We start from the raw sequence: 21,162 nt of genomic DNA, 5'->3' as shown, positions 1-21,162 counted from the left end.
CCTTGACACCCAGCTCCCTTCTTAATCCACTATATTCCTCCAACTACCATTTATTCCCATTTCCCTCTTAACTCTATCTCTTTTGGTCTTACTGTCACAGCAACAGTGCCAAATGTCCCTCTGAAGACTATTTCTATCAGTGTCAATAGCTCTGCTTCCTTTTTTGTCGACGTGTATCCTTATTGCATACCTCCTCCCTCCATCTTCCCATTTATGCACCCCTCAAATCCTATCCCAGTCCACCAGTTCTCCTTGCTCTCTGACTTGGTAAGTACGCTGCTTTTCTGTTAGACTTGGCTTTCTTTAGTTATTTTGCCATTCTTCATTATTTCTTTTTCAGTTTTACCTCTGTCTCTCTCTTTAAGAGTGTTCATATTGATTTATTTTCTAACTTGTATTTGTTCTTTTAGACTTTTTCACGGTTTCCTTCCTTGTTTTAACTTTCATGATAATCTTGGTTTAATCAACATCTTCCCTCATGTACTTACTTTGTTCTTCCATGTCAATCTTTCTTTCCAATCTTGCTCATTGTTTTTTCTATACTTTGTCCTTCCATCTCAATCTAACTTTACTAACTCTTCCTCTCTCAGTACTTCTATTCACTCTCTCCGGTTCACATCTCATTTTCTTTATTTCACCTGTTCTTTCATCCTTTATTGTCTACGTTCTTTCCCTATGCTTCTTGGTTTTTTTCTGCCATTTCTTTCCTTTTTCAGTTATGCCCATCTCTCCCTCTGCAACCATATAATCACCTTTGTGGCTTGTGGCATTGTTGTCTTTTTTCTTCATTTGGTACAAACCCAGGAATGGATGGCCAGGAACGGCTCGTGCAGGTAAGAACATGGGGCGGTAGGGTTGGTGGGAATTCAACAGACGACTATAAGAGAAAATGAAATAATTAATTTTCAATGGTCGCCATCTGTCGAAATTCCGCCCCACCTGGCCCAACTGCTCTTACCTACACGGGCAGCGGCATTGGATGGCTGATATTTGGACTATACCACTAAGCAAGCCCTACTATTTGAGATGTCCCAGTTGTCTACTTTACAACAATCCTTGCAGGTTGGCTCCAATTTCTTATCAAAGTATCCTCTATGTTCTTTAGTTTTCAGGTAGCTTTCCATTTTAGTGAAGTAATGTCCCCTCAGCTTTCTCCCTTTCAAATCCCTCTCCTGGCAGTTCATGCAGTGTACATGCTTGTTAGTGAAGGTCACACATGCTTTTGTTAACTCTGCATGTGTGGCATGCAAAGCAGGTGTATTTTGCAGAGTGCACACCCGCCCCTAAAGAATATTTTTGCACTAATGAAAGATTAGCATGTTTATTGTTACCCAACTCAAAGGTACTCATTGTATCAACTTCCAAAGGATGAAACGCTGAATGAACTCACTGGGAGTTGAACCTGTGAATGTGAGGTCAAACACATTTAGCTGGAGTGGAAGCATTCATTTAATGAACATGAAGACCCAGCAAGCCACTCCATAAAGGTTTGATAATACATACACCTCCAATAAGTAAATAAATAATAAAGAAATAAAATACGCGTTTAGCAACTCTGTCATGCGATAGTTGTATGTTTGTATTGGGCTTCTTGCGAGTTGAATATTTTGTTTTCCTTTGCAGTGTTCTAGTGCAGCACATGGATTTTTCAGTGTTTTCTCTACAACTGCTGAACCATGTTCGTGGAGCTCTGATTGCAGTGAGATGAGTCTATAATCTGTGTAAACGTTCAGATTGATTTTTGCATGATATTCTTTGCATGAAATACTTAGTTGCTCCTTTTGTACTAACGTTAATGACAAACATTTATTTACTCATTTTCAGAATTTGCAAAGCATGGAAATACCCAAGAGGGTGTTCTGGTGCAGGGATTCTGCTGGAGTGAGCAAAAGAATAAACAGGGCAAACAGCCAGGTTTTGAGTGACTTCCAGCTAATCATGTGGTTTTGACTTGGATCAACAAACAGGAGTTTATTTGTTCCAAAATGTAGCCGCATGCAGTGACAAAGGAAAGATACCTCATGGGCTCCCTTGTCTTTAGGAAGTGAAACTATTCTTGTCTACTTGCCACTTTATAGCGCTGGGTAATTTCCATGGACCACACCAAGGTTTCCTAGTAATGCTGGTCTAGTGTTGGAGGAATTTGGAACAGCGAAATACATTATTTTAGTTCTCCTGAATAAACTTTCAAATTCATTCACTTCACAGTTAGTATTGCATTATATTACAGGATTTGTAGAATACCAGACGTGCCCTAAATGGTTCAAAAGAGATGCCTTAATGGGGGTGTTCTGATGGGAAGGACCACCAGAAAACAATATGCTGACGAAGTGCTTCTATTCTTATATGACCCCCTACAACGGGCATTGAATAATGAGAATACTGAAACTCTGTCGGAAAGTCGCAGGGCTTGTAGTGAACTGGGACAAGTCAGTAATGCTGCCGCTGGGAGGGAAAGTCAATGTGGTAAACTGCCACTCGAGCCTACATGTCCAGGCACACAATTCCAAATATGTTAGGATATACATAGCATTCAACCTTAGTTAGTGAGAGATCTTAACATAACTCCTTTAATAGGTAAAACCAACCTAGAGTCAAACAGATGGGTGACCCTTACCCATTCGATACAAGGCAGGATCACACTACAAAAAATGATTACTCTCCCCAGGCACTTGTAAACCTACAACACTTTCCAGAATATCATTCGAAAGCAATTCTTCAATAAGACAAAATCCATGCAACAGGGATGTTATGTGAGTAAAAACCCTCCTAGAGGCTCATTTGGCAAATTTGTACACACAGTATATGAAGGATGCTTGGGAATGGCGGACATTCATTTATATTATTCAGCGGCTCACCTTACCACCATTAATGACTGATTATTTTGAGACAGGGATGATCCGGAACATCAAGTGAAGTCTGACTAATTTCACAACAGCGCCCCCTTTACCATCTATACAAGGTCAACATTCTTGATATGGCAAAAAAAAATCTGTTCGCTGTGGAAATGTTTGAAAATTGATTCAATTGTACCTTTCATAAGCTGAAGTTATGAATATTTTTGAAGGAAGTAGTGGGGACATGATGAAAAAAGTCAGCATGTCTTTTATAAAAAAAGGTTTTATTCTATGCTGTTAGAGGATATTCGCTGTTTGTATTTTAACTTTTTTAAAGTGGTATTTTCAGAATTGTTACTTTAAATCCGACTTTACCATTAAAGAGGGTTTTAAATCACTATTCTTTAGACACCAAACTCAACATTCCTATCTGCTTCCAATTGAAAGTTACCACTTATTAAATATAACAAGGGAACCCAATGCAATCCTAAGAGAGAGGTAGGTCTCAGTGAAGTAAAAAACGAATTTACGAGGTACAAGTACTTGTCCTACTTCTTACTTATACTGCACCTTGCCCTCTGGTGCCCTCTGAGTGTCTGAGTAGGGCCTACCCTAGAGGTATTAAAGAGGAAGGTTTGGACCTAGCAAGAGGTTTATCTTGCCAGGTCGAAATGGCAGGTTAAAATGCACACACAGGCTGCAATGGCAGACCTGAGTTATGTTTTAGGGCTACTGAGGTGAGTGGTACAATTAGTGCTGCAGGCCCACCAATAGCATTTAAGTTGCAGGCATCGGGTACATGCAATGCCACTTTACTGGGGACAGACAAGTACATTGAATGTGCCAAATCAAGGGGGTAAGCCAATTTCACCATGTTTAAAGGAGAGTGCACACACACTTTTAGCACAGGCTATCAGTGGTAAAATGAGCAGTGTACTAAAGCCAATAGAAAGGGGTTCAGAAAACAGTAGAGTGAAGGCTAAAAGTTCAGGAATGACCCTGTAGAAATGACTAAGTTCAACAATGAGGAATAAATATGTAATGCACAAGTCATTCACTAGAAGCTAAGTTGACAATAGAACCCCTGAGTAAGAGTGTCATATCTCAAATCTGTTGCATGTAAGTGGTCAACACCCCGGACACCAAGGTTCCTTTGTGTACAAGCTGGGAGAATGACTTCGCATGAAGGAAGAGGGTGAACTGAGAAATGCTACGACAGCGACCCATACCTTGGAGTGCTAAGCCCACCTTTGCCTCATCCAATTCAGTTACCTTCACAGAATATAATGTACCCTGGAGGGGTTGTAGAGGAATGGTACCGGTATCTCCCCAAATTGTATCTGATGTCAGTATACAAGGGGTACCAGGAAGCATGTTATATGGGACTGCCTCGTTATTCAGTCCTACTGGAAACAAATTCAACAATCCCTGGCACCACAGTTGAAAAACCAGTAGAAATCATACCCACACTGATATTATTGAGTATCATGGAGGAGTTGGGAGGCACTGGAAGCAACCACACATTCATAGGCATGGAATATGCAATCGCAAAAAGAGATATAGAAAAGAGGTGGATCTCTAGAGACCCCCCACACACACACGACAAGAATGGAAAAAGGGCACAATTCATTGTTCACATTTGGAGAGGGTGCTATACAAGACAAGAGGCCCCACAAACATGGTAGGATTTGGAGGGCATGGCTGATATTATTGAGTATCATGGAGGAGTTGGGAGGCACTGGAAGCAACCACACATTCATAGGCATGGAATATGCAATCGCAAAAAGAGATATAGAAAAGAGGTGGATCTCTAGAGACCCCCCACACACACACGACAAGAATGGAAAATGGGCACAATTCATTGTTCACATTTGGAGAGGGTGCTATACAAGACAAGAGGCCCCACAAACATGGTAGGATTTGGAGGGCATGACTGGATAGACCATAGTGGTATTAATTAGTGGACATGGAGGACTTCCGCCTCACCCCTGTCTCTCTCTTCCCCCTACCTTAATGTTCAAATGGCCCCTCGTCAATTGAAACCTCATTTATTTTGCTGTTTCAGACAATGTTGTCTGACTATGGTCATTCGCCATAAACACTTGTTCTACACTGCTGGCTAACCCACAAAGAGCTCTGGACATGAAGGATAGATGATATAGAATTGGGAAACAGCCTGAAGAATGCGGACTGAGCCAAGAGTGCCGTTTCCCCCACAAGACGAACCACGCTTGCCTTAACCACGCATATGCCTTAACCATGCAGCTGGTGGAATGGGCGGGCAGGATGAGGAAGGATCGTGAGAGGACACAGTCAGATAAGTTGGGCTGGGGCCGGGTTTTTGGGAGTGGGAGGGGTTTTTGGGGTAGAGGTAGGTTTTAGGGCTCAGGGGTGGTCGGGTTGTTTATAGGGCAGGAGGCCATGTTTTAGGTCTCAGGACTGGTCAGGTTGGGGTCGTTTTTAGGGCTGAGGGTGGCGGGGACTGGTTTCCAGGTAGTTTTTATAGTGTGGGTTCAGTTTTTAGTAGGGCAGGGGGAAGGGATAGTTTTCTGGGATGGGGCAGTTTTAGGCCTCAGGGCAGGAGGGCTGGGTCAGGTTAGTTTACAGGGGTAGGGTTCAGTATTTTCAGCAGGGGCAGGGTTGGGGTCGTTTATAGGGTATGGAGACAGTTTTTAGGGCTTGGGCAGGGAAAAGGGACAGTTTTGAGGACTGGGCAGATTTAGGCCTCAGGGTTGGGTAGTTTAAAGGTGTAGGGGATACTTTTTAGGGTTCAGGGCGGGGAGGCTGGGGTCAGGTAGTTTTTAGGGTGTGGGGGTCAAGTTTTAGGGCTCGGGCGGGGGAAAGGGACCATTTTCAGGGTGGGGGCAGGGGTGTGATCGTTACCACCCACATGTACCTTTACCAATCATGTCTTTACCACGAAATTGCGGGGTAAAAGCATGTTTGGTAAAAGCATGCATGGTAAAGACACATATGTGGTTCAGACCACATGGTTCAGGCCTGAGTGTACCATAATACAACCTATAGAACCATCTACATTCCAAGCCAGCAGTCACAACTCACGCTCATGGGACATCATGGGGTTGCCACACAACACAAGCAAAATAACTCAGCGTTTGTAATATATCTACATGCACTGTCACTACTGCTGTAATGTCTGCATTGCTGTTTGAAAATCAATAACAATTTTGTGAAAAAAATATTACAAATACAAACTTCTATTTACCTGATTTCCATGAAGATCCAATACATCAAGTTTTTCTAGTTTCTCAAGATTTGTGATTTTCTTAATTCTAAACATAAATATATTTTGAAATTACTTTATATTTCAAAAGTCATGTGATCAAATTAACATACATCACTAGACATCACCATTAGAACTCAGTTGGTTTTGTAGTCTTCAGTTAGGGGCCAAACGTTGGAATGACAAGTCATGTACCTAGACAAATGATCAACGTTAAAATAAAATGAACAATGATTTTATAATTATCATAAATATGCGTCAAACACATATTCTTGTACCTTTAGAAATCCTTCATAAACATAAGCTCTAACGAAGCCTACTTAAAATATTATTTTTACCAGAGGGATTGCATAATATAATTCATGCATGTTCTATGAATCAAATGAATGTAATATTTTAGGAAGTACTGTCTCTGTGTTGACACCAATACTGTTATGTGATTTTCAATGAAAGGGCACTGCATTGATACATTGCCTGACATGCTGACAAGCCCACACTAGGTGCCCTTTGTGACAAGAAAAAGATTGTTATACCAATTACAGGAAGGTCTTATTTTTGTTTAAGACATAGGTGTTTACGACACAGGTAGGTCTGCAGCAACCTTCTTTTCCTGCTGTCCGTAGCAGAAAAAGTGTCCTCAAAACCATTTACAGGATCATTGGCTAAGTGTGGTGCTTTTTACGTTTTCAAGAGTGAGTAATATACATTGCCAACGGAGTCCTTGATTCTTATTTGTAGAATCACCTCGCATTTCTGGTTGACCCTCATCCCCGCCCATGTCAAATTCCTTTTGTTGAATGTTGAGTGAAAACCCTGCATGAATTAGATTTCTCCAGACCTGGCTTTGGTCATGTTAGCAAAAAGTCTCTCAACTACGTGATATTCTTCAATGCCTTTGTGAAGGCTCAAACATTTGTCTCCATCTCACCCGTTGCCAAGTATGACCCTCGTATTTTTGCACTTGAAGTCCTTGCCAGAATTGAAGCATCTATGTGTATGATTTTAATTTATAAAACATGAACCTTGGTAATAAGCAACAGACAGCTGACATTGGGTTATATCCTTCAAGTACAATACATGATTGCCACAACAGAACAACTAATTAGGGTGGTTGGTTCCTATCCTTTAGATGGGTAGTGCTCTCTGAGGTGTGTTTTGAGAGACTTTCTGAATTGCAGGAGGGTCTGTGCAGATCTAATGCTGATAGACCTGTTGTTATAGGTCCTGGCTGAATAGACTGAGAAGGCTAGTTTCTGTTTTTCTGTTTTTTTAAAATATATTTATTTGTATCCAGTCTGAGCTTTCGCATGAAATAAGGTGCAGAGTTTTTTTTTCTGGTGGCCTTATATAAAAGGATGCAGCTTTGGAGTGGCAGCCAGTGTTATTCCTTCAGTCTTGAAAGGATGAAGTCGAACTTCCTCAGGTATTTGACATGAACAGCAGGGGTAGGCCACTATTGTGTTGGGGAGGCCACATAGCCAAATGTTGCCTCTCTCCAGATGAGAGAGGGCTCAATGACTTAAAGTTGGTGAATGTCATGTCTGCCATATTACATGTACATTATACTTAATTGCACGTTTTGGTGGCGTGCACTGCCTGCCAAAATGTAAATAATTGAATAAGGAAAATAAACACTATTACATGACTTGCTTGATCACATCTAATGCAGTGAATATTGTTCACTAATACAGATAACTGGGTGTAATGGCTGGGGACGGTAGCTCAGTGGGCTAATGCATGATGCAGGTATCTCTGTTTGACCTCATGGTCACAGGTTTAAATTCCAGTGGGTCCACTCAGTCTTTCATCCTTCTGAGGTCAATGAAATCCGAAAAATCGAGTTGGATAACAACAAACAGCTGTTATTTAGTGCCAATATGGCCCAAGGAGTGAGCATGCACTTTACAAATACACATTATGTTTACCCAAATTGTTTACCATTACATTTGTGGTAGACTAGTCATGTAGACAAGGAAAAGGAATGCACTTGACTTGACGTTTTGGATGAGATCAAACCTGGATATCAGGAGATAAGAAAAATCTGAACGAGAGTTGTGCCTTGTCTATTTATTCATGAGTCTTGATGCTGCTAGACGTATGTTGGGCCTCAAAGGATTCCATGAAGAGGTTGTAGGTGACTGGTGTGATTTAGAGTACCTCTGCTGGTGAGAGGATGTTTCATAAATCATGAGGCTTACATGTGAAGGAGCTGGTGGAAGTTGACATGAAAGGGGGTAGTTTGGAGTCTTGGAGTACTCTGCTGGTGACAGGTTTTTTCTCAAATCTTGAGACCCCATCTAGAGAAGCTGGCGAAGTTGTCAAGGTAGGAGGTGAACCATTGTTTCCAGGGTTTGAATCAGTGCTCTACTATTGGTGTTCAATTATGCCAAGGGCTATGAGAATGGTTGCAGTCTCTTTGCTCCAACGTGATCTGAAGCTAGATTGGTAGTTTCCTAGGTTATTATTGCTGATCTGTTTTTGTAGTGGAAGAAAAAAAGTTACTAACCTGTAAACTGTGGTTCTTCAGTATTAGTATCTTTCATAAATTCACATGCTTGAATCATTCCCCGTCACTGAAGTGGGAGTCCCACGCTACATAAAAAGCAGTAAGTAATGACTTTAACATTAAAGTTAGAGAAAAAACATTCACTTTAATATCTCGTCCTAGTCATTAGGAATGGTTCAAACTCCAGCCAATCAGGCGACAGCACCCTCTAGAACCCTCTCCACAGAAGCTCCAGGCTCTCAGATTTTTTTAGCACAAGTGTAATATAAATATCTAAAATAAACCAGGGGAGCATCAATGGGGAGGAGGGTGGGTCGCATGTGAATCTATGAAAGATACCAATACTGGAGAACCACGGTTTACAGGTAAGTAACTTATTTTCTTCTCCAGTAATGGGGTATCTTTTATAGATTCACAGGCTTGAATCTGAATAGATAGCAGTAGGATTATAGGTATGTATGCTGATATAAGGCATGCAGTAGAAAATGTACATAATTCTGTACGTAGAAAAATACATCACAAATACATATATATATATAAATATGTATATATACATATATTGTACTAACTGTAACTCTCGCGCCCGCAATCCACTGGTGATGTTGTCACATATTACATCATTCATGACATGGTCAGTGACATCACTGATGACATTACTGATGACATCATCCACGTGACAATCAGATACACCACATCATACACTACTGTAACCTTTCATCACTCACTGTAAAACACAAATTACCATATTTGAACAGTGGCGGCTCCTCTATAGGGGCGTTTGGGTGCCACCACCCTGCTTTCTCGCCATGCGAGAAGGCAGAAACAAATGGTAGTGCTGTAATAACTACCATTTGTTTCTGCCTTCTGGCACAGCGAGAAAGCAGAAGTTCCTGGTTGGGGGTGGGCGGTCCTGGTAAAAGTACAAAAAACAAAAAAAAAGTTATTTTCAGATCTAACTACGGTTAAAGAAATAGCTAAATTTATATGCTAGTGTGTGAAAGTTTACATAAATGTATACGTACTGCATAATTGACTAAAGAATGCATTTGTGGTATATGCTGAATGTATAACTGCAGGACTATAAGGAAGTGCTGTAGCATGACACTGTAAACTCTTTAGCTACAGCGTGCTAAGCTACTTCCGAAGCACAGGGATGCAACATATGTACATAAATATGTTGGAAGTCTTTGCTTACCTCTGCACTGCTGCTTAAACTGCAGGCATGTGCTGTTTGTGTAGTCACATGCAGTGTGCCACAAACGAAATTACCACAGCAGTAAGTCTCCCCAACTCAGATTTAAAGTGGATAAACATGTTCCATGTGAGAGACCCATAGGCCAACGCTGCAGCTTCCACATGCTTCAACACCCTCCACATACTCAGCAAGACCTTCAAATGGACCCACCCCCCGAATTAAAGAAGACCGTCACCCATGCACTCATCACCAGCAGGCTGGACTAGGGGAACGCCCTCTATGCCGGAATCAACAAATCTCTACTCCACAAACTTCAGTCTGTCCAGAACTCTGCAGCCAGACTCATCCTCAGTATCCCACGACAAGACCACATTACCCAGCATAAACAAGCACTCCACTTGCTCCCCGTCGAAAAAAGAGTAACCTTCAAGGTGCTCTCACACCCCTATAAAGCCCTCCACAACCCAAAAGAAACCTCCACTCCGCTGACCAGGCCTTGGCCGAAATCCTCTGCATCCACAGAACAAGAAAGGAGGCACACCCTTCTCCTACATCATGGCCAAGACCTGAAATGAACTCCCCCTCAGCATCAGATGAAGCCCCACACTGACAGCATTCAAGAAGAGCCATAAGACCTAGCTTTTCGAATGACCAAAGCTGCACAAATCCCCCCCACGCACTCCCCCAGCGCCTGGAGACCCTCACAGGTGAGTAGTGCGCTCTATACATCCCTGATTGATTGATTGATACGCCACCAGAGTGTGTGTTTAAGTGTTATCAACAGGTCTTGCCATTAGTTTGGCTGTCTATAACTCTTAAGGGTAGTGAAATGAGCAATGCTGCCTTCTTTAATATACACAGAATGTCTGAAATTGCCTTGGTTTGGCTTCACCTCTGAGAGTTACTTTCAGGCTGCTAGTGAGCTACCAATAGTTCCCGAACTACTGGTCGGACACTCCTGGTATGGATAGTGAGTGGGGAATTGTAGTCCTAAAGCACAAATGTGAAGGTCATTACACCACTACATGCATAATGCATAGTACTTTAAAGCACTCCATTCCCAAAAGCCTGGCTCACTGCATGAGTACATGCTTATTGACTGAATGATTACAGTAATATAAGGAAAGACACTGGGTGAATTCTTAATTGGTTGACTTTTACTTTAGTGAATGAATTACTACATGGTACTGAAAGAGTCACAAGGGGATTGCAACAGCGGTCACACTGTGTTTGCTGGAGTATATGGATAGTGACTGGCAAATTGTAGGCCTGAAGCACAAATGTAAAAGTGGTTACATCACTACATACATAATGCATAGCAGTTTGAAGCACTGCATGCCCTAAAGCCTAGTTTACTGCTAGAGTACATATACTTATGTAACTGCAAATACATCAACCAACCAAATCATTCTCACTCAATTTTCCTAAATGAACAGTGACTCACAGTGTGATTCTAGACAAATAACAGTATCCCTTCGACTTCACTGAAAGGATTACTACATGCTACTGAAAGAGTCACTATGGGATTGTAAAAGCGGTCACATAGTGTTTGCTGGAGTGTAAGGATTCTAACTGGGGAATTGTAGGCCTGAAACACAAGTGTGAAGGTCGTTAGACTACTACAGGCATAGTGCATAGGAGTTTCAAGCACTACATGCCCTAAAGCTTAACTCACTACAACAGTACATGTACTTATGTGTCTGCAAACACACCAACCAACCAAATCCTTCTCTCTCAATTTTCCCAAATGGAAACAGTGTGATTATAGACAAATAACAGTACTCCTTGCAGTGTATAAAGAAAGATTAAGAAAATTAGATAAATAAATGTATTAAAACTCGGAGTAATGGAATTAAATAAATGAATACTCAGATATAAATTAGAATGCTCGTAGTTTAATAGAGAGTATCTCTGGCACGGGATGCAGGGAAAATAGGGGTTTAGAGTAATGAAGAATAATAAAAAAAGAAGTTTAAAAAAAAGGGAAGTTACTAGAATAATAAGTCGGGAAAAAAAAGTGGAATGATTGTTAATTCTCGTATTTAAAAAAAAGTAACCTATAGAAATGCTTTAATAAGAAAATTGAGTTTAAATAAAGCATTTCAGAAAGTATACGAAAGTTAAAAAGTATGAAAAGAGGCATGTTTACATAAACACATGACGTACTAAAACAGTGGAAATGAGAACGAGAGTTAAAAGTGGGAGGAGCAATAAACTGATCCCATAGACTGTTAAGTAACCAAAAAGTATATAAACAACACCCGAGGGATGATTAGCTTTGTTTCAGAGAATCAATAAGGGGAAATAAACTACAAGCATGGTAATGATTCGGGGCTGTGGAAGTATCTTGAGAATATCTTTAATTTCCTCAGAGAGAACATATTGTTAATGTATATTTAAAAATACATAAACATTATTTGCCCTCCAGAGGAGTTGGATGAATTTCGACGCAGGAAGGAAAGAATATCGAACAGAGGTAAATTTTGTAAATGGGTATATGTTTGATATTTTTAAAAAAAGAAAGCAAAAATATTTAAATGATTATAAAATGTACTGTATTTAAGTTGAAAGGGAATATAATAACGAGTTGACGAAAGAACCATTACAAGAAATATAGGTTAATTAAGGAATTACGACGTGCATGGTAACGATTAGGAACGATGGTATCATCTTGAGTTTATCTTTCATTTCCACAGAAGGATCATATTGTTTATGTATATTTTAATTTACATTCAACTTTATGATTCTTCAAATGGAGTTGGATGACTTTCAACAGAGGATTTCAAAGAATAATAAATAATATTTGTTTTGGTATGCAAGTATTTCTTAATGATTGAAAAATGTACTATAAATACACTATTGAAGCAAAAAGGAAATACTTTACAACAAAGGAAAATACTCTTTAGCTTCTACAGTGAAAATGGGATAAAAGTATTTATATTGAGTAGTGCTTTTACCAATTTTCACTCGTGAAGAACAGGAGGATTATATTCGCAAGCACTTTTAAAAAAAATAATAATATAATTGTGTCTTCAAATGTTAATGTTAATGCTTTCAATTTTTAAAAATGATTGAAATGTACATAAAAAAAGAAAGCTAAAGTAGTGAGGGAGTGTTTGTCGTAGCACTTCTATTCTACTTTATCTGAAAGTAAAAAAAAGCCCTAACATTAAAATAAAGATGATGGGGCAACACTTATATAATGTAAACTTAAGGAATGAGTGCTTATGATAAAATGTAATAAATGTGGTCCAACGCGTGATACCAATGAATGAAAAAAAGATTTTGGATTTCACCCATGTGATAAATATAAAAGACTCAATAAAAATATTTTTAAAACTTCTGCATTTTTCTTCCAAGGATTCTTTGAAGAATTATACATTTAATGAAAGGACAAAGTACTCCACGCTAAAGGAAAAAAGTCCGCACAAATATGATGCAATAGAAAATAGAATAATATTTTTAAATACCTTTAAAGTCAACAAACTCGTAAGCAGGGTACACAGTTTAAGTTAAAAATACCCTATCACACCTAGTTTGTGAAACGCATTATAAAATAAAGTGCGTCACAAAATGAGCTACGTACATGGTGAGGGTATCGAAACGTCACATAGAAAAAACAAGCCAATCAACATTAGGAACAGGAAGGTAGAGTTAACCACACAACAGTCAATCAAATGTTTTTGAAAATCTGCGCAAGGAAACTTATTGGTGGGTAATGCGTCTTCTTACAATTCTTCACAACCAATGAAAAAAGAGATGTAGAAAGTTTCTGTTTTTAACATACGAACAAATCAGATGACCTTGCAAGTACACGCAGGGGGAGGCAATTGTTGCTTACAATAAATAATAACAATAAAAAAGGGTAGTTTAAAAGAACGCTTTGGAATAAAACACATGTGTGTTTGATTAAATAAAGTTTACGAGGTGAAGTATAATCAACAATCTTAAAAACATTAACGTGAAAATGATGTCACGACTTTAACATTATCGCTGCATTAGCGATCAATTACATGACTTACGTTTCACCACTGTCTGCCGCTCCTTACTTCAGTTGCAAAGTTAAAAAGAACATTTGCGACATTTGCTTAACAAATCTAGTGCGATGCGAATTATTGAGGATGACTTGCTTTCGCAAGACCCCGAAAGGCTTCTTGCAGAATAAGTATGCACTTATCTGCCAGACCCCATTTAATGATTAACCAGGCTCTCAAGGGTAAACACGTCGGAAATCATCTTTTCGTCACTTTCTGTTCGTCCAGGTTGACCGTGAAAGTGTGTGTCTCCTTCTCCTTTCATAGTAATTGTTACTCATACACTATCCAGCACATACCGTACAGATGCACCCCCCCTGGAGTTAGAAAAGTAAATGTTACCCCTACACTAACATGCACTTACCCTACAGATGCACCCCCTGGAGTTAGAATAGTAATTGGTACCCCTACAGTAACCTGAATTTACCCTACAGATGCACCCCCATGGAGTTAGAATACTAATTGTTACCCCTACACTAACCTGCACTTACCCGATAGATGCACCCTGCTCTCTCTTTCAAAATACAAACCAGATTTAAAACACCCTTGCACCACTTTCCAATAGAAGCCCATGTTCACACCAGAACATGGGTTTCTAGTGGAATTCACAAGGTCATATTATCAAGCCCATTAAATTGGCAATAATTGTTATCGCCCTGCTTGATAATATGCCCCTTGGTTTGGATTTTGAAAGACAGAGCAGTGAAATCTGTTCTCACTTTCAAAATCTAAACCAGATTGCTTTTCCACATGCAAGTTAGCATCTCCCCATGTGGAAAAACAATGCCGGCTCCCAAAGGACGCGGGGAGCTGGCGGGACCTTGGGGCCATTGTGGCTCCCCCCACGGTCCCCAACATTTTTTATAAGACCCGGGGAATAGGGTCCTCGGGGATATTAGAAATTACTGATAGGGGCTATTTTTTTTACTGTAAAATCAAAGTCGCGCACCCAGCGCAGCGCTCATTGGGCCCCCTGGTGTGCACGTGCTGAATGCACGACTCATAATCTGTAGGGTGCGCTACTCCAGCGCCTTTAGTGCACAACTTCTACGCGTTGGGAGCCAGTATTGCTTTTCCACATGGGGAGCTTCTAACATGCAGCTCCCCATGTGAAAAAGCAATCTAAATTAGATTTTGAAAGAGAGAACAGATTTCCTTGCTACAGGAGGGCGGGATGGACACCCCGGGACACCTCAGAAACCGGCCCTCCCACAATACATAAAGTCACAGAGAATGGTGGTCCCCGGGGCTTTGTAGACTTTGCAGCCCCCCAATAATTTTTTTTTGTAGCCCCAGGGGGTGACAGGCCCTCCAGTGCTCCAGGAGGAGGGCCACGCAGTCCCCCTCCCACAATACATAAAGCCCCGGGTGGTGGTGGTCCCCGCGGCTTTGGGGACCTTCGACCTCTCCCCCACCATTTTTTTTTTGTTAGCCCCAGGGGGTGACGATCCCCAGGGCTGGGGGGCCCCTCTGGGCCCCCTATAAAATGTAAATTTTTGCCTCCGGTATTTAGCCCCCCCGGGGGCTGATTATTAAAAAAGCACCATTTTATTTTATTTATTTTTTTACGGCAGAGTCCGCGCTCAGTACACGCACCTGCCGGGTCTTTTAAAAAAAACAATAATAATAATTTTGTGGGACCCCCTAAGCAGGTCTAGAGGATGAGGATATTTCTACCCCGCCCCCTTTATACGTTTTGCACACTTGTTCCACTGACTTCTTCAGCCTCGCTTCTACCGAGGCACAAAATGGCTGCCAACAGTTCCTGGTTTCGAATGTTGACAACCACTTGACAGCCAATTAGCATTCAGCGCGTGATCGGAAAGGTGCACTTATGGTGCGCTCAGGGTGCGCGGATCCACCGCGCCCATAGATATATAAATGCTTCTTACTGTACTTTTCGCAGGAACTACTGAACAGATTGACACCATTTAAGCAAAAGGCACAAGTCTGAACTGAGGACTACATCTTTGCCAAATTTGGCATGATTACGTTCAGGAGTTTGGGCTGCAGCTGTGGCTAAAGGTCCTATGGAAAATTGCATGGCCACCACTTGACGAATCATCCTGAAACTTTCAGGATAGGAGCAGACCAGAGCTGGCCAAAAGTTTGGAAAATTTCGCAAAGATGAATCTATCGGCGCCAAAGTTATTGGGAATAGAATGTTGCAGATTTCCTATGGATAATAGGTCCTAAGTGTATATGTATATATATATATATATATTTCTCACAAGGTGCCCTGAGGCATTGGGAGGGCACACAACGGCATTTTCTATAGTGAAAGCCTCGCTGCAACTCGCCTGTCATTCCCCAGCAGTTCAACTGAAGCCGACGCGTTTCGAGGCATTCCGCCCCTTCTTCTTGGGCTGACAAGGATTCACTGCAAACTTCACCATTTTAAATCCTTTATTCAGTGGAATACCATTAGTGGGTGTGGCCTACCTAGGCCTGATAGAATGCTGGGACAAGTAGTCCATAATGGTGAACAGTTCGTTATTACCTTTGTAGGTGCAGTGTTCAATGTCTATAGTTTAAAACCAATTGATTCCTTAGTAGGATGGGGTTTTGCGCAAATGAGTTTTCTTTTAGCTTGAAAACGCCGTGCTTCGTGATTAGGAAGTGTTCCAAGTCACAGCCTTTACATCCAGTTAATAAAAGTGGTGCTCAATCCCCGCGGCACGGGCTGCCGCGCACATTTATTTCTCACAAGGTGCCCTGAAGCATTGGGAGGGCACACAACGGCATTTTCTATATATCTATATGTATATATATATATATATATATATACATACACAACTTCACAGTTGCCTGTTTAAGGCGAAGCCGCACAACAGGTAAAGTATCAGCCATCAATTCTTTATTGCCGGTACAGCGAGGGCAATGTCGGACACCACAACAATCAATCCAGCTTGTGCCTGACGCGTTTCATGTCCTTGACACTTTTTCAAAGGCACTGGAATACCGCATAGTCCTGGCATTTTGTGGCACCACTTTATGATGAATCAAGTCCCGCCCATCTGGGCGTAGCCGAACCCACGGCCTCATGGACAATGTAGTGCCAAATGTTACTCCCCTGAGCTGCCTGGATATGAAGCAATCTTCAAAGTATAACCTCAGTGGGTTTGTGAGGTACGACTTGAATCCTCTCTCGTACTTTCACTTGGCAAAAAACAGGCTCCTGTTACCAATTGTAATGGCGTAGTTTGACGTCCCTACTGGAGTGTTGCAAACACCAGGGCATCCTCCGCAGCTCAGGCAAGTCGCAGCACATCCAACTTTACAGTTCCCTGTTTAAGGAGAAGCCGCACAACAGGTAAAGTATCAGCCATCAATTCTTTATTGCCGGTACAGCGAGGGCAATGTCGGACACCACAACAATCAATCCAGCTTGTGCCTGAAGCGTTTCATGTCCTTTACACTTTTTCAAAGGCACTGGAATACCGCATAGTCCTGGCATTTTGTGGCACCACTTTATGATGAATCAAGTCCCGCCCATCTGGGCGTAGCCGAACCCACGGCCTCATGGACCATGTAGTGCCAAATGTTACTCCCCTGAGCTGCCTGGATAAGAAGCAATCTTCAAAGTATAACCTCAGTGGGTTTGTGAGGTACGACTTGAATCCTCTCTCGTACTTTCACTTGGCAAAAAACAGGCTCCTGTTCCCAATTGTAATGGCGTAGTTTGACGTCCCTACTGGAGTGTTGCAAACACCAGGGCATCCTCCGCAGCTCAGGCAAGTCGCAGCACATCCAACTTTACAGTTGCCTGTTTAAGGAGAAGCCGCACAACAGGTAAAGTATCAGCCATCAATTCTTGATTGCCGGTACAGCGAGGGCAATGTCGGACACCACAACAATCAATCCAGCTTGTGCCTGAAGCGTTTCATGTCCTTTACACTTTTTCAAAGGCACTGGAATACCGCATAGTCCTGGCACTTTGTGGCACCACTTTATGATGAATCAAGTCCCGCCCATCTGGGCGTGGCCGAACTCACGGCTTCATGGACCATGTAGTGCCAAATGTTACTCCCGTGAGCTGCCTGGATACGAAGCAATCTTCAAAGTATAATCCCAGTGGGTTTGTGAGGTACCACTTGAATCCTCTCTCGTACTTTCACTCAGCAAAAAACAGGCTCCTGTTCCCAATTGTAATGGCGTAGTTTGACGTTACTACTGGAGAGTTGCAAACACAGGGGCATCCTCCGTGGCTCAGGCAAGCCGCAGCACATCCAACTTCACAGTTGCCTGTTTAAGGAGAAGCAGCACAACAGGTAAAGTATCAGCCATCAATTCTTTATTGTCGGTACATATATATATGTATATATATATATAAAACACAAGTCCCGATCTTCCAATTGCTAGGAAGGATCCATCAGGTCTGGACCACAAACAGGCAGAAACTCCAAAAACAAAATCCAAGTACGCGGGCTCACAGAAGCATACTGCAGTTTATTCTTCCATAAAGTGTGCAGACAAGTGTCCGCCTTAGACGCGTTTCTATCGCCTCCGCGATCTTGCTCACTTGACGCGCTGGTGCATGACCACCATTTTTATATATGCAATGTGCCAAATCACCACTGTGATTGGTTGAAGTGAGTGATAAACACAGAAATAATACTTGAAAGGGAACATGTATTACGAGAAGAGCCTTCTTAAATATATACAGTAATTCAATTTAAAGTGCACAGTGCTCATAATGGTCTTGTCTCCAGTCAGGTTGTAAACAGTTTATGATAATAAAACAAAAACGACTGAAAGCTGAGTATAAGCTTGCCCAATTAATACACAGTTATAAACACATATATGGGGTACTGATTATAACAATTGTGTGTTGTTTCTCACAAATGGAGTTGATGTATAGTGTCCCCATCGTGGCTAGAGTAATGGCAAGTGCCTAAACATAAACAATTATGTATGTCTAAATACAGTACTGAAGCCAAGATGGCTAAAAATTTGCTATAAATATGGTAGATAATAGGCATTTGTAGCATATATAAAAAGCTATACTTCATAAATATAAAATCATAAAAAGAGACCCATGGTACTCAATAAGAGTAAAACAGATGTTCCCTATATAAATATGTGCACAGATTATGTGATAAAGTGCTGAAAAACCATTAATGATGATTAAAAAAGACACACTGATTAAAAAAAGGGTAGGGGTAAAGGCAAAATACAAAAAAAATTGCTAATACAGTCAAGTCTTGCCAATAAAGTGCTAGTGCTTAACCCCTTGCCTGCGGGGCTAATTCCCCGGCTGTGCTGGGGGGATGAGCACAGCCCCCCCGGTGCTCATGACGAGCTCAGCCACTTGTTTCTTCAGAACGTTCAGCACAGCGGGGGAATTAGCCCCGCGTGCGAACGTTCTGACCATTATGACGAACTCAGCTCGTCATGAGCACACGGCCACCGTGGGTCATGACGAGCTGAGCTCGTCATGAGCATGGGAGGGATTAAATGGCTGTCAATCTCATGAATACAGTACATTGAACAATATGTGCAAAAGTAGCTCATTGAATTTATGTTATGGATACCCTTAAAAATAACTTCTTATGAATTACTATTGATTATACAGTTGCATATTGGAAATAATGTCGCATGTAAACAGAAATGCCAACGTTGTCCTAATGTTTACAAAAAGTTGTAAAGGTCCTCACTGGTGTTCAGGCCCTTAGGCACTCTGGTATCCATAGTTAAAATTAATGTAGATTCTAACTGGCGCAGCTGTCTCTCGCTGTTGCCCCCCCCCCCGAATCGACAGAGGGACCGCCCCAATTACAAAATATTTCAAATCATTAACTCTGTTAGCATGTATTGCTTTGAAATGTTGGGTAACCGGGTAATTGGGATCAGAGTTGACAATTGCACGCAAATGTTGCAATATTCGACTGAAAACAGGCATTTTGTGCTCCCTATGTATTTTAGATGGCATGTGCACTCAAGCACATACACCGCAAACTTCGTCCGACATGTGTAATGTGCTCTAATTTGGACCGGAATTTGGCAAAAGCTGTGTAATACTCAGACATATTAATTCCAAATTTGCAAGCCCGACAGGAGGCACATTTAATAAAGCCAAATTTGGATAACCAGGGAACATTCACAGTAAGTTCAGGACTAGATTTCACCAAAGCATCCCTCATAGAAGGTGCCGTCCTGAATGCGATGGCAGGGAGATCAGGTAGCAGAAATTGCAGCGTTAAATCAGTGAGGACAATGGGCCAATGCTTATATATTATTTTACGAATGGTCTTGTCCTGTTTACAAAATGTGGTAATAAGTCTAATAGGGTTGTTTCTCAGTCAAAGGGGTTCCACTCAAGAGTTGTGCATCCTGTTCTTTCCTAGTTATTAGACATAATTCACGACTGCGAGAATTGGCCTTCTCCAAGGCCATCTGCAGGTTCAATGGTTGATAACCACGGGACAGAAAACGGTTCATAGCTTCATTTTGACAATGCACTAAATAAGAATCCGTGCTGCATATGCGCCATAACCGAAGAAATTCTCTGTATGGTATGCTGTGGATAAGGTGGGGAGGGTGGGCACTAATGGCATGTAATGTGGGATTGCCAGTGGTGAACTTCCTATGGAGTTTAGTGGCCAAATTATCCTCCCAAACATACACCTCCACATCAAGAAATTCTACCCTCTGAGTGCTAAGGGTTGCAGTGAATTGTAAATTCATGACATTACCATTGATGGAATTGATGAAATGGGTAGCCTCAACTTCAGTGCCCTCCCAAATGATGAAAATGTCATTGATGTACCTGCCATAGTATTTGATATGTGTGTCTCAAGCATGTCTATGGGTTACCTTGAGGATGTGTTACTCCCACCAGCCAACCAAAAGGCAGGCATAGGTGGGAGAAAAACAAGCCCCCATTGCAACGCCTCTTAGTTGTTTATATAAAGTCTTATTAAATAAGAATAGATTATTGTTCAGGCGCAAATCTATCATTAGAAGCAGCATACAATTATGGTCATGTAGGTTTATGGCACAGGAATTAAGAAAGTGTTTGACTGCCAGGACCCTGCGAATGGTGAATGCTGGTATACAGCGAGGCTATGTCAAATGTAATTAACATGAAACCCGGTCGACATGTCACATCATGTAGTTTTTTCAGAAAATCACCTGTATCCTTTATAAAAGATGGTAAGGTGGTCATATGGGGTTGAAGAAAGTAATCAACATACTTTGAGATAGCTTCTAACAAATTATTCCTAGATGATATGATCAGCCTGCCCGTTACAGGGAGGATACCCTTATGAATTTTGGGAATGAAATACAGGGTGGCCACAGTTGGAAAATCATTATTTAAAAATGAGAATTAATTCTTGGATAAA

The 21,162-nt window shown here is 41.3% G+C and overlaps 1 protein-coding gene across 3 annotated transcripts in view; it reads right to left on the bottom strand.

The window, feature by feature from the left end:
• Positions 1-21,162, bottom strand: part of LRRC49 (leucine rich repeat containing 49) — a 1,030,711-nt gene that overhangs the window by 640,186 nt on the left and 369,363 nt on the right. For all 3 annotated transcript variants that reach the window (XM_078684608.1, XM_078684609.1, XM_078684610.1), the window contains one exon: positions 6,064-6,130. In XM_078684608.1, the coding sequence (XP_078540734.1) occupies positions 6,064-6,130 (67 nt within the window). The remainder of the gene's footprint in view (positions 1-6,063; positions 6,131-21,162) is intronic.

The sequence above is a fragment of the Lissotriton helveticus genome, chromosome 3_2 (assembly GCF_964261635.1).
Source record: "Lissotriton helveticus chromosome 3_2, aLisHel1.1, whole genome shotgun sequence".
Classification (NCBI taxonomy): domain Eukaryota; kingdom Metazoa; phylum Chordata; class Amphibia; order Caudata; family Salamandridae; genus Lissotriton; species Lissotriton helveticus.
This window is presented reverse-complemented; position numbering and strand designations above follow the sequence as displayed.